The sequence below is a fragment of the Aotus nancymaae genome, unplaced genomic scaffold (assembly GCF_030222135.1).
Source record: "Aotus nancymaae isolate 86718 unplaced genomic scaffold, 86718_ANA_hifiasm-v0.15.2.pri h1tg000028l, whole genome shotgun sequence".
Lineage (NCBI taxonomy): Eukaryota > Metazoa > Chordata > Mammalia > Primates > Aotidae > Aotus > Aotus nancymaae.
In genome coordinates this window covers 37,477,449-37,489,843 of record NW_026988441.1, presented here as the reverse complement: position 1 = coordinate 37,489,843, position 12,395 = coordinate 37,477,449, and the positions used below count along the sequence as shown (strand labels likewise).

General features: G+C 45.2%; 1 protein-coding gene across 4 annotated transcripts in view; it reads left to right on the top strand.

Moving 5' to 3' along the window:
• Positions 1 to 12,128, top strand: part of ADGRE1 (adhesion G protein-coupled receptor E1) — a 47,677-nt gene extending 35,549 nt beyond the window's left edge. For 3 of the 4 annotated variants that reach the window (XM_064382005.1, XM_064382007.1, XM_064382008.1), the window contains 6 exons: positions 599 to 834; positions 2,463 to 2,529; positions 4,324 to 4,415; positions 6,168 to 6,336; positions 6,436 to 6,540; positions 9,820 to 12,128. In XM_064382005.1, coding sequence (XP_064238075.1) covers positions 599 to 834; positions 2,463 to 2,529; positions 4,324 to 4,415; positions 6,168 to 6,336; positions 6,436 to 6,540; positions 9,820 to 9,825 — 675 coding nt within the window. In that variant the 3' untranslated portion in view covers positions 9,826 to 12,128. Of the gene's footprint in view, positions 1 to 598; positions 835 to 2,462; positions 2,530 to 4,323; positions 4,416 to 6,167; positions 6,337 to 6,435; positions 6,541 to 9,819 lie in introns of those variants that run through there. The other variant, XR_010344372.1, reaches the window with a different exon arrangement.
• The last annotated feature ends 267 nt before the right edge of the window (positions 12,129 to 12,395 follow it).

Below are 12,395 nucleotides of genomic sequence, written 5' to 3'. Positions count from 1 at the left end.
AGGCTGGAGTGCAGTGGCTGAATCACAGCTCATTACAGCCTCCTGGGCTCAAGAGATCCTCCTGCCTCTGCCTCCCAAGTAGCTGGGACCACAGGCATGTGCCACCATGACTGGCTAATTTTTGTATTTTTGTATGCGGGGGGTGGTTTTCACCATGTTGCCCAGGCTGGTCTCAAACACCTGGGCTCTAGCGATCTGCCTGCCTTGGCCTTCCAAAATGCTGGGATTACAAGCGTGAGCCACCATGCCCAGCCAATAAAACTTTATTTACAAGGAAGGCTCAGTTTGCTGAGCCCCCCCTATTTTCAACCATTCCCTAAAGTAGGGTGATCCACGGTCAGTTTTCCTAAAACTCTTCCTGTTTTAGAACTGAAAGTCATGCATCTTGAGAAATCTCAGTTCCAGACAAACCAGGACGATGAGTCTGCCTTACCAAGAGATGGTGCTGGCTCTGGTCGTGAATCTCTATACATGTTTGTGAGATGAATGAATGAACTAGGTTTTGGGAACTTGCATCCAAGGAGTCTCTCTCTTCCTTTCTCCCGCTCAATTTCTCTCTGGAGTGAAGGATCCTGATGTGCATGCTTCTCCCCTCCAGATGGGCTGTGCCATCATTGCGGGCTTCCTGCACTACCTTTTCCTTGCTTGCTTCTTCTGGATGCTGGTGGAAGCTGTGATGATCTTCCTGATGGTCAGAAACCTGAAGGTGGTGAATTACTCCAGCTCTCGCAACATCAAGATGCCGTGCCTCTGTGTCTTTGGTTATGGGCTGCCGGGGCTGGTGGTGGTGATCTCTGCCAGTGTGCAGCCACAAGGCTATGGAATGTATAATCGGTGAGTGGCATCCTCTCTCTTCCTGAAGACCCTGCTGCCAGGGCTCATGGTGATCATGACATGAGCAACAAGAAGAGTAACAATGGTAACAGTGGTTGTGGCTACCATTTATCGAGCTCTTACTTTATGTACTGTTGGTTTCAGGACCACCATGAACAGCAGCACAGGTTGTGCACTGCACAAATGCAGGGTCACTACTATTTGAGATTTATGTCCCAGGGAGAGAACATCTGGTTGACCTAACTGGATTATTTTCCTTTCCTTGTGTATCTGACATGGGGGGTGGGAGTGAAGGTGGGAGAGGAATACTTCTGCTAAGGCAATATTGGGGTGCTGTTATTGAACATGACAGAACAATTGTTGTGTAAAAGCAGGTAAGGTACACTAGAGACATAATAGAAAAAGGCAATCCCTTTTTTCTCCCTCCTGCCCTCCCTCCCTTCCTCTCTCCTCTGTTCCTTCCTCCCCCTTCCCCTCCTCTCTCCCTCCCTCCTTCTCTCCCTCCTCCATTCATTCCTCCCTTCCTCACTTCCCTCCTTCCTCTCTTCCTCCTTTCCCTCATCCCTTCCTTCCTTCCTTTAAATAAACAATTATGAAATGTCTTGTCTATGCTAGGCTTTACACTGGGTGCTGAGTGTTCAGAGATGAACAAACACCCAAGGCCCAAATTCTCATGCAACTCTAGTCTAGCAAGCAATTAAACAAGGTGACTTATGATAGTGATAGCTGCTATTTTAAAAATGCAGTGAACTCTGCTAGATGGATACCAGGAGTAGAGATAGGATGCCTTGTCTAAGGACAGTCAGGAGTGGCTTCTCAGAGGAGGTGACATTTGAACTGAGATTTATTTATTTATTTATTTTTGAGGCAGAGTTTTGCTCTTGTCACCCAGGCTGGAGTGCAATGGTGCGATCTCAGCTCACTGCAACCTCCACCTCCCTGCTTCAAGCAATTTTCCTGCCTCAGCCTCCCAAGTAGCTGGGGTTACAGGCATCTGCCACCATGCCTGGCTATTTGTTGTATTTTTAGTAGATACAGGGTTTTGCCATGTTGGCCAGGCAGGTCTCGAGCTCCTGACCTCAGATGATCCACCAGCTTTGGCCTCCCAAAGTGCTTGGATTACAGGTGTGAGTCCTCATACCAGGCCTGAGCTAAGGTTTGAATGACAAGGTGTACCAGTGGAGAGTTTGGATAGATGCTTTGTAGAGGAAAAAAGAGAAGGCTACAGGTATGACCCGATTGGAGGCTGTTGCATGGGTGGGCAAGCTGTAGGTGGCTAACTAGGAGGGGGGTATCCTATGTGATTGGTTAGGGGTGCATATTGGCTTCTACCGGTTGGTCCTAACAGGGATTACAAAGTAGTGAGCTGGGAAATGAGCTCAACCTTGGGCACTGGGTAAGCATTTCCCAGGTACATTTCTGTGCCAAAGGTACATTTGCACAGGAAGAAGGTCTAAAAGAGGAAGCACTGAGGTCTAAAGGAAACTGAACTGCAACCAGAACCATCCTGAAATCCTCTGAGTCTCACCTCCCAACGTCCTCCTCCACGAGGGCGTTTGTTGGGACAGGGTTAACTGTCAGGTCAGGACTCTGAGAAGAGCGCTGACTCCTCCTATTTCTCTCGATAGCTGCTGGCTGAATACAGAGGCGGGGTTCATCTGGAGTTTCTTGGGGCCAGTTTGCACAGTCATAATGGTAAGCAAATACTACAACAGCCTGGTGGAGAGTGTTCCGGAGGAGGAGCAAGGAGACTGTGGGATCAGGAATTTCCAGGGACATGTGCAACTGAGAGGGTCACTTATTCCACTCAAGAGTTCTCCTTTCTAGGCCAGGCACGGTGGCTCATGCCTGTAATCCCAGCAATTTGGGAGACTGAGGTGGATGGATCACCTGAGGTCAGGAGTTCAAGACCAGCCCAGCCACCCTGGCAAAACCCCATCTCTACTAAAAATATAAAAAATTAGCCAAGTGTGGCGGTGACCACCGGTAATCCCAGCTACTCAGGAGGCTGAGGCAGGAGAATAGCTTGAACCCAGGAGGCACGGAGGTTGCAGTGAGCCAAATTTTCACCATTGCACTCCAGCCTGGGCGACAGAGTGAGACTCTGGCTCAAAAAAAAAAAAAAAAAAAAAAAAAGTGGCATGGTGGCTCACACCTATTATCCCAGCACTTTGGGAGGCCAAGGCAGGCAGATCACCTGAGGTCGGGAGTTTGAGACTAGCCTGATCAACATGGAGAAACCCCGTCTCTACTAAAAATACAAAAAATTAGCTGGGCGTGGTGGCACGTGCCTGTAGTTCCAGCTACTCAAGAGGCTGAGGCAGGAGAATTGCCTGAACCCAGGAGGCGGAGGTTGCAGTGAGCCGAGATCGCACCATTGCACTCCAGCCTGGGTAACAAGAGCGAAACTCCGTCTCAAAAAAAAAAAAAAAAAATACAAGATTAGCCAGGCGTGGCACATGCCTGTAATCCCAGCTACTCAGGAGGCTGAGGCAGGAGAATCACTTGAATCTGGGAGGCAGAGGTTGCATAGAGCAGGGTTGCACCATTACACTCCAGCCTGGGAGACAAGAGCAAGACTCTGCCTCAAAAATAAATAAATAAATAAATCTCAGTTCACTCAAGGTCACAGTCTACGTCCTAACATATTGGATGCACCTTGGGAAAATAAACAGAGCCACCCCATTGAGAACAAGCAAAGGCCGTTTATTCAGAGACTGCTGTAGTCTAGCAACGCGGGAGTCAGCTACCATCACTTGCATTGGCTCAGACTCAAAGGCAGGCAGAGAAGTGGGGAAGGTTTGTAGAGGAAAAAAGAGAAGGCTACAGGTATGACCTGATGGGAGGCTGATGCATGGATGGGCAAGCAGTACGCGGCTAACTAGGAGCGGGGTATCCTATGGGATTGATTAGGGATGTATATTGGCTTTTACATGTTGGTTGTAAGTTGGAAGTAGGGACAAAAATTAGGGAAGATCCTAAGTTGGAAGCAGGAACCAAAAGTAGGGAGTTATTAACCAAGTCCTGGTTGTCTTGTTCAATTGCTACAGGGGTCATTGTTTAGCTTTCTAGATTGGTTGCCATAGATTGTGGGTCAGAGTTCTCCTTTTTTTTTTTTTTTTTGAGACAAAGTCTCACTGTGTCACCCAGGCTGGAGTGCGTGCAGTGGCGTGATCTTGGCTCACTGCAACCTCTGCCTCCCAGGTTCAAGCAATTCTCCTGCCTCAGCCTCCTGAGTAGCTGGGATTGTAGACAGCTGCCACCAAGCCCAGATAATTTTTGTATTTTTAGTAGAGACAGGGTTTCAGCATGTTGGCCAGGTTTGTGTCAAACTCCTGACCTCAAGTGATCCACCCGCCTCAGCCTCCCAAAGTGCTGGGATTACAGGCAGGAGTCACCGCACCCAGCCCAGAGTTCTCCTTTTATAGTTGTTCTGGTCATTGCCCATTTGTATATCCAGTCTCTCCATCTTGCTGCTTGACTTTGCAGATCAATTCCATCCTCTTGACCTGGACCTTGTGGATCCTGAGGCAGAGGCTTTCCACCGTCAATGCCGAAGTCTCGACACTAAAAGACACCAGGTGCAGCCCTTTTCCCTCTCCCTTCCTCTTTTAATTTCCTTTTCCTTCTTCCAAGAAAAGTTCTTTGAGCACTTTTTGTGTGTTGGGTCCCATGCCCGAGACAGAGATGGTGAGGTCGGTTTAGAAGATCACACCATTGGCTAACGCCTGTAATCTCCCCACTTTGGGAGCCCGAGGCGGGCAGATCACAAAGTCAAGAGATCGAGACCATCCTGGCCAACATGGTGAAACCTGATCTCTACTAAAAATACAAAAATCAGCTGGGCATGGTGGCAGGTGCCTCTAGTCCCAGCTACTTAGGAGCCTGAGGCAGGAGAATCTCTTGAACCCAGGAGGCGGAGGTTGCAGTGAGTCAAGATCACGCCACTGTACTCCAGCCTCATGACAGAGTGAGACTGTCTTTCAAAAAAAAAAAAAATCACCAAATTCATGTGTGCACAGTATCCATGTATATTGGAAGCTGATTGCATTTTTTTTTTTTGAGATGGAGTTTTGCTCTTGTCACCCAGACTGGAGTACAATGGCACAATCTCAGCTCACTGCAACCTTCACCTCCCAGCTTCAAGTGATTCTCCTGCTTCAGCCTCCCGAGTAGCTGGGATTACAGGTGCCCACCACCATGCCCAGCTAACTTTTGTATTTTCAGTAGAGATAGGGTTTCACCATATTGGCCAGGATGGTCTCAAACTCCTGTCCTCAGGTGATGCACCAACCTCAGTCTCCCAAAGTGCTGGGATTACAGGCATGAGCCACTGCACCCAGCCTGATTGCATTTTAAATACCTATAGGATTTTACTTTCCCATACACCTAGGCTAGGAGATCCCACCCTATATCTGTCCCTACCCAGGTAGCAAATTGCACAGTGGCAGCCTCAGACCATTCCTGGAAGTGTGGCCCATGTTAGATATAAAAAGAGTTTCTCTTCAAAAAGTTAACTTGCTCAGCATCCTTGCTCTTTGTTCCCTGCTTTCAAAGCCAGACTTTCTTACTCTCTGTATCCCCTGCCCCAGTAGACAAACTTCCTGCCAGTCCTTATCTATAGAGACCACATTCCACATCTGCTACTCACTCTATAGATTACCCCTCCTGTCACAACGACTCCTTCCCCTGAAACTGCACTCTCCACGGGTATAACCACATTCCTGCACTTTTCAAGTTAGCCAACCAGGCTCAGCTTAGATTGTGCAGTCCAACTCCAGCCAATGGAGACAGGACACAGTAGCAAAAACAAGCTGCATTAGAAATAAAAACTCCTTCCCTCCTTTGTTCAGGGTGCTCTTGACATTGCTCCATCATGAGAAGTACCCTTTCTGCAGAAAGTAAATTGCCTTACTGAGAGATCCTTTGTCTCAGTGCCGATTCTTTTTTTTTTGAGACAGAGTCTTCCTCTGTCCCCCAGGCTGGAGTGCGGTGGCACAATCTCAGCTCACTGCAACCTCCACCTCCTGGGTTCAAGCACTTCCCTGCCCCAGCCTCCCCAGTAGCTGGGATTATAGGCACCTGCCACCACACCTGGCTAGTATTTTTAATAGAAATGAGATTTCACTGTCTTGGCCAGGCTGGTCTTGAACTCATGACCTTGTGATCAACCTGCCTCAGCCTCCCAAAGTGCTGGGATTACAGGCATGAGCTACCACACCTGGCCATCTCAGTGCTGATTCTTCTTTGCAGCACCAATCATTTGTTCCCAACAGGCTACAAAGACACTAGCTACCTCCCAGAGCCTTACACTCTGTACATCTTCTCCCTAGATTGCTGACCTTCAAGGCCTTTGCCCAGCTCTTCATCCTGGGCTGCTCCTGGGTGCTGGGCATTTTTCAGTTTGGACCTGTGGCAGGTGTCATGGCCTACCTGTTCACCATCATCAACAGCCTGCAGGGGGCCTTCATCTTCCTCATTCACTGTCTGCTCAACCGCCAGGTGTGTAGCTGCTGCCTTCCCTATCCCCCCCATCCCTCCACCCAACATCCCTGTCCCTGGACCATTTCCCTGCATCTGGGGGTGTGTCTCCTTCTCCAGGTACGAGAAGAATACAAGAGGTGGATCACTGGGAAGACTAAGCCCAGCTCCGAGTCCCAGACCTCAAGGATCTTGCTCTCTTCCATGCCATCCACTTCCAAGACGGTGAGAGACTGCATGCTCCCTGTGGGCACTGGTCAGGGGAGGTGCCAACCACCTACTGACACTCAACTCTGCCATGTGTTGGGTACTGAATGGGAGCTGAGGGTGCTCACCCTAGGTAGCTCACGGGTAAAGTATGCAGTTAAAGACCAGGGAATTATATGTATATATTAGCAGACACACACATTATCTATCTAAATAGCTATCTATCATCTATCTAAATAGAATTTCAAGAATATATAAGATATATATTTAACAGCACCTTGAAAAAAAAAGAAAAAAATAAGACATATATAATTTATAACAAAAGACTTACATATATAGATTTGTATATGAATTATGTAACATTTTAAAAATAATTATTTTATATATTATGTTTATAAAATAAATCTATATACATTTATTATACACACAATAATAGATAATATGGTATACATAAAATATGGAATATGTATACATATATACATAAACTTGTAGAATAAGTTTATGGTATAGATTTTTTTTTTTTTTGAGATGGAGTCTCACTCTTGTCTCCCAGGCTGGAGTGAAATGGTGCGACCTCGGCTCACTGCAACTATTTATATGTATATATACATTTATATGTATATAAATTCTATATTATATATAGAGAGAGAATATGCAAGTATATGTAGAATATAGAATAAATTTATATGTATATAAATTTATGTTTATAATTTACAAGTTGTATATATATAAATTCTATATACATATAACTGTAAGATGTAAGTTTAAATATAGCTATTGGCCAGGTGCAGTGGCCCACGCCTGTAATTCCAGCACTTTTGGAGGCCGTGGCAGGTGGATTACCTGAGATCAGGAGTTCTACACCAGCTTGGCCAACATGGTGAAACCCCCATCTCTACTAAAAATACAAAACTAGCCAGGCATGGTGGCAGGTGCCTATAATTCCAGCTACTCAGGAGGCTGAGGCAGGAGAATCTTTTGAACCTGAGAGGCGGAGGTTGCAGTGAGCAGAGGTTGCACCATTGCACTCCAGCCTGGGCCAAAAGAGCAAAACTCATTAATACATAAGAGCAGATTTATGACAGGAAATGTGATATAAAAGAAATCAAATGAATCACTTGTGATGAATGCTTGGCATGCTAATTGCCTATACTCTGCTAATACACACTCATAAAACTGAAAAAAAAAAGCAAAACTCCATCTCAAATAAATAAATAAATAAAATATAAATATTTTCGCATGTATATTTATATATAGAAAAATTTTATAATATATAAAATTTTTATATATTATGGATAACACTTATATATGTAGATTTTCAAGAATATTGAAATATTAAAAAGAATATGCAAATGGCGGAGACGTTGTTTTCCCACTAGAATGTCTTATTTTTTTTCAACAATGTTTTTCATGCCCCTAACAATACTATCTAGCATACAGTAAGTTCTTGGTTAATATTTCCTGAGTAAATAGTAACTCAATAGCTTAGTTTCCTCACTGATAAAATGGGGATAATGGTAATCCTTACCTTGGAAGGTTATACTAAATTTTTTTTTTGAGACAGAGTTTTGCTCTTGTTGAGACAGAGTTTTGCTCAAGGCTGGAGTGCAATGGTGCAATCTCAGTTAACTGCAACCTCCTCCTCCCGGGTTCAAGTATGTGCCACCACATCTGGCTAATTTTGTATTTTTAGTAGAGACAGGGTTTCTCCATGTTGGTCAGGCTGGTCTTGAACTCCTGACCTTGGGCGATCCTCCCACCTCAGGCTCCCAAAGTGCTGGGATTACAGGCGTGAGCCACCCCACCTGGCAGTTATACTAAATATTAGATGAACTAGTATGCAACAAGGTTGGAAGAGTGCCTACAACACAGCAAGATCTCAGTGTTAAGTCTTGCAAAAGTCCAGCGAGGGAGATATCATCGGTCTGTTTTCATTACGAGTTAACCGATTGTCACAGAGGTCAAGTTCGGTGGTTTCAGAATGAGCCACAAGAATAACCTACTGGAAAAATTGTCCAAATCATGGGTGACATATTCTCTTGGCAATAAGTTTTTTAACATCATACAGTTTATTTTTAATAAAGAAGACAGTATAGGTATAGAACATTTTAGAAAGTAGTTTTAAGCATTGAAAACAAATAAAACTAAACTTTCCCATTATCCCACCCCATAAAGATCCCAGTTAGTAATATTTTTGGATGCAAGTACCTTAGATCCAGTGGCTTAATAAAATAGGGAATGATTTTCCTTGCAAGAAGAGAAGTCCAGAGTTAGGTGTTGCTGATGTTGCTGGTTTTCCTGGTTCTGTGCTTACTGGTGTTGTAAAAGGTCTAAACTAAGAATCTAGGTTTTCCCTAGTTTTCCATTCCACCATCAGCATGTTGACTTTTTTCTTTCTTTTGGTGAGATGGAGTTTCACTCTTGTCACCCAGGCTGGAGTGCAGTGGTGCGATCTCAGCTCACCACAACCTCTGCCTCCCGGGTTCAAGTGATTCTCCTGCCTCAGCCTCCTGAGTAGCTGGGATTACAGGCATGTGCCAGCACGCTTTGCTAATTTTGTATTTTTAGTAGAGATGGGGTTTCTCCATGTTGGCCAGGCTGGTCTTGAACTCCCAGTCTCAGGTGATCCACCCACTTTGACCTCCCAAAGTGCTGGGATTCCAGGCACGAGCCACCACGTCTGGTGCATACTGACATTTTATTGTATTATTTTCATGGTTGCAATAACCAACAGCTGTCTGGCTTTCTAAAGTCCAGAGTGGGCCCTATCTATGCTGAGGAGGTTGAGAATGGCTTTTGGGTTTTCCAACTGTGGTTGTGTGGAAATAGATGTTAAAAGATCCTTTGTCTCAGTGCTAATTTTTCTTTTTTCTTTCTTTTCTTTTCTTTTTTCTTTTGAGACAGAGTCTTGCTCTGTCACCCAGGCTGGAGTGCAGTGGCTTGATCTCAGTTCACCACAACCTCCGCCTTCCAGGTTCAAGTGATTCTCCTGCTTCAGTCTCCTGAGTAGCTGGGATTACAGACACGTGCTACCATGCCCAGCTAATTTTTGTATTTTTGTAAAGACGGGTTTCACCATGTTGGTTAGGCTGGTCTGGAACTCCTGACCTCAGGTGATCCACCCATCTCGGCCTGCCAAAACGCTGGGATTACAGGTGTGAGGCACTGCACCCAGTTCCCTTCTAGTCTTTGTTACTGTATTATTTTAATATTCCTACCCCTGTAGATACGATCCTTGAAATCACATTTGTATTAATTCTGCTGCAGACTCTGAGGAAATTCTTTTCTCTCTCACAGGGGTAAAGTCCTTTCTTGTTTTCAAATGTGCTATGGAGCAACAGCTGAGGACACTAGTTTCCTGCAGGAGCCTACCCCGAAATCTTCTCTTCACAGCTTAACACGGAAATGAGGATCCCACCTGCCCCAGAACTCTCTGGGGAAGAATGTTTGCGATCGTCCTCCCACGGTTGTGTGCACTGATGAGAATCAGGGGTTTCTGCTCCGAATCACGGTTTTATCTTCTGTGCTCTGCAACTTTTAGTTTTTCAGAACTGACCCCAATTCAATGGCATGATGAAGAACACCTGGCCACCATTTTGCTTTATCCTGCCCTTCTTGGTGCGTGTTTCTAAGCGGGCCCTCCAGCGCCTGACACAGAGGACCTCTCAATAAATGATTTGTCATCTGTCTTACTGATTTACCCTAGGACAAAGACTCTTTGCGATTTTAAAGAAATGGTCAGTAAAACTGTAATGAGAGTCCCAATGAACCAATATGGCACATAGAGAAGCTACGTTGGCACAAACACTTAAAAGAGTGATGTTGGTAAGTAGGGAGACGTTTGATGTAGCAGCAGAATTCTAGCACTTCCTGGAGGATTGAAGCACTTGATGACAATACTCTTTGAAAATTGCTTTGGTTTCCTGGGATCTTTTAGGTAACCTAGACCTCCCTTCTTTCTTTCTTTTTTTTTTGGAGACGGTGTCTAGTTCTGTCCAAGATCTTGGCTCTCTGCAGCCTCCACCTCCCAGGTCAAGTGATTCTCCTGCCTCAGTCTCCTGAATAGTTGAAATTACAGGTGCCCATCACCATGCCCAGCTAATTTTTGTACTTTTAGTAGAGACAGGGTTTCACTGTGTTGGCCATGCTGGTCTTGAACTTCTGACCTAGTAATCCACCTGCCTCAGCCTCCCAAAGTGCTGGGATTACAAATGTGCACCCAGCCGACCTCCCTTCTTTCTAGAAACTTTTCAATGACTTTGCTAGGATTTGCTCTGCTCACAATTATTGCTATCTATCCTTAAATATCTCTTTTTTTTTTTTTTTTTTTTGAGACAGAGTCTCGTTCTGTTGCCCAGGCCAGAGTGCAGTGGCATGATCTCAGCTCACTGCAACGTCTGCCTCCCTCCCGGGTACAAGTGATTCTTCTGCCTCAGCCTCCCACATAGCTGGGACTGCCGGCACCCACCACCATGCCTGGCTAATTTTTGTATTTTTAGTAAAGATGGAGTTTCACCATGTTGGCCAGGCTGGTCTTAAACTACTGACTTCAGATGATTCACCCACCTCAGTCTCCCAAAGTGCTGGGATTACAAGTGTGAGCCACCATGCCCTGCCAACCTCCTTTCTTTCGAGAAACTTTCCAATGACTTGGCTTGGATTTGCTGTGCTCACAGTTATCACTATCCATCCTTAAATTCTTCTTTTTTTTCCGAGACAGAGTCTCATTCTGTTGCCCAGGTCAGAATGCAGTGGCATGATCTTGGCTCACTGCAACCTCTGCCTTCCAGGTGCAAGCAATTCTCCTGCCTCAGCCTCCCAAGTAGCTGGGACTGCAGGTGTGCACCACCACACCTGGCTAATTTTTGTATTTCTAGTAGAGATGGAGTTTTACCATGTTGGCCAGGCTGGTCTTGAACTCCTGACCTCAGATGTTCCACCTGCCTCAGCCCCACAAAGTGCTGGGATTACAGGTGTGAGCCACTGCACCTGGTCACCATCCTTAAATTCTTGAGCTTGGGAGAGAAGCAGATGATAGTTTAAATGTAAATATTTTCACTTCTATAGACACTCTAAAACCTCCCAATCCAAAGTGTGGTCCCTGGACCAATCAGCATCACCTGAGAGCTTGTTAGAAAAGCAAAGAAGAATCTTAGACCCCACTCCAGACCTCCAGGATCAAACTTGCATGTTAACCAAATCCCCAGAGGATGAGTATAACCATCGGTGTCTGAAAAGCTGTATTGTAGAACATTCTTTTGTTTTCCATCCTGACAGCAGAGCTTGTCTTTACAACCAGAGAGAAAAATGTCTTCCTCTTGACTTGGCCCTTTGCACCTTATCTTAGAATAACTTCCCTCAAAACTCAGTTGATGTCTGCTGTCTCTTTAAGCTGCAGTGTAGACATCCCCTCTGCTGGGAAGCATTCTTCGAATCTCCTACAGTAGAATTTGGTGTCATGTCTGTATATACCAAAGAGCTTCATACTTTCTCACCCTGTATTATAATTTCCCTTTTTCTTGGGTGTCTCCAATGTAGACTGTGAGCTTCATAAGGACAGGGATTTCCATTAAGTAGATTCTCAATAAAAATGTTGAATGAATGAATGAATGGATGAATGATTACTATTCATTTTGCAGGCAAGAGAACTGAAGCTCAGAGAGGTTAAGTGACTATCCCAGGATCACACAGCCACATGAGTCATTCAGCTGGGTTTTGAGCTCTTGATGATAAAGCTCCTTCTCCAGATGCCTTGTTTCCCTTTTTCTCTTCCTTTCATGCCAGGAATACTTAGTTTAGGGGCACAGAGACTAGACTACATATTTACTCTGAGTCACCTAAGCACTTAGGGTTCAATTAGCTCAGAAATATTG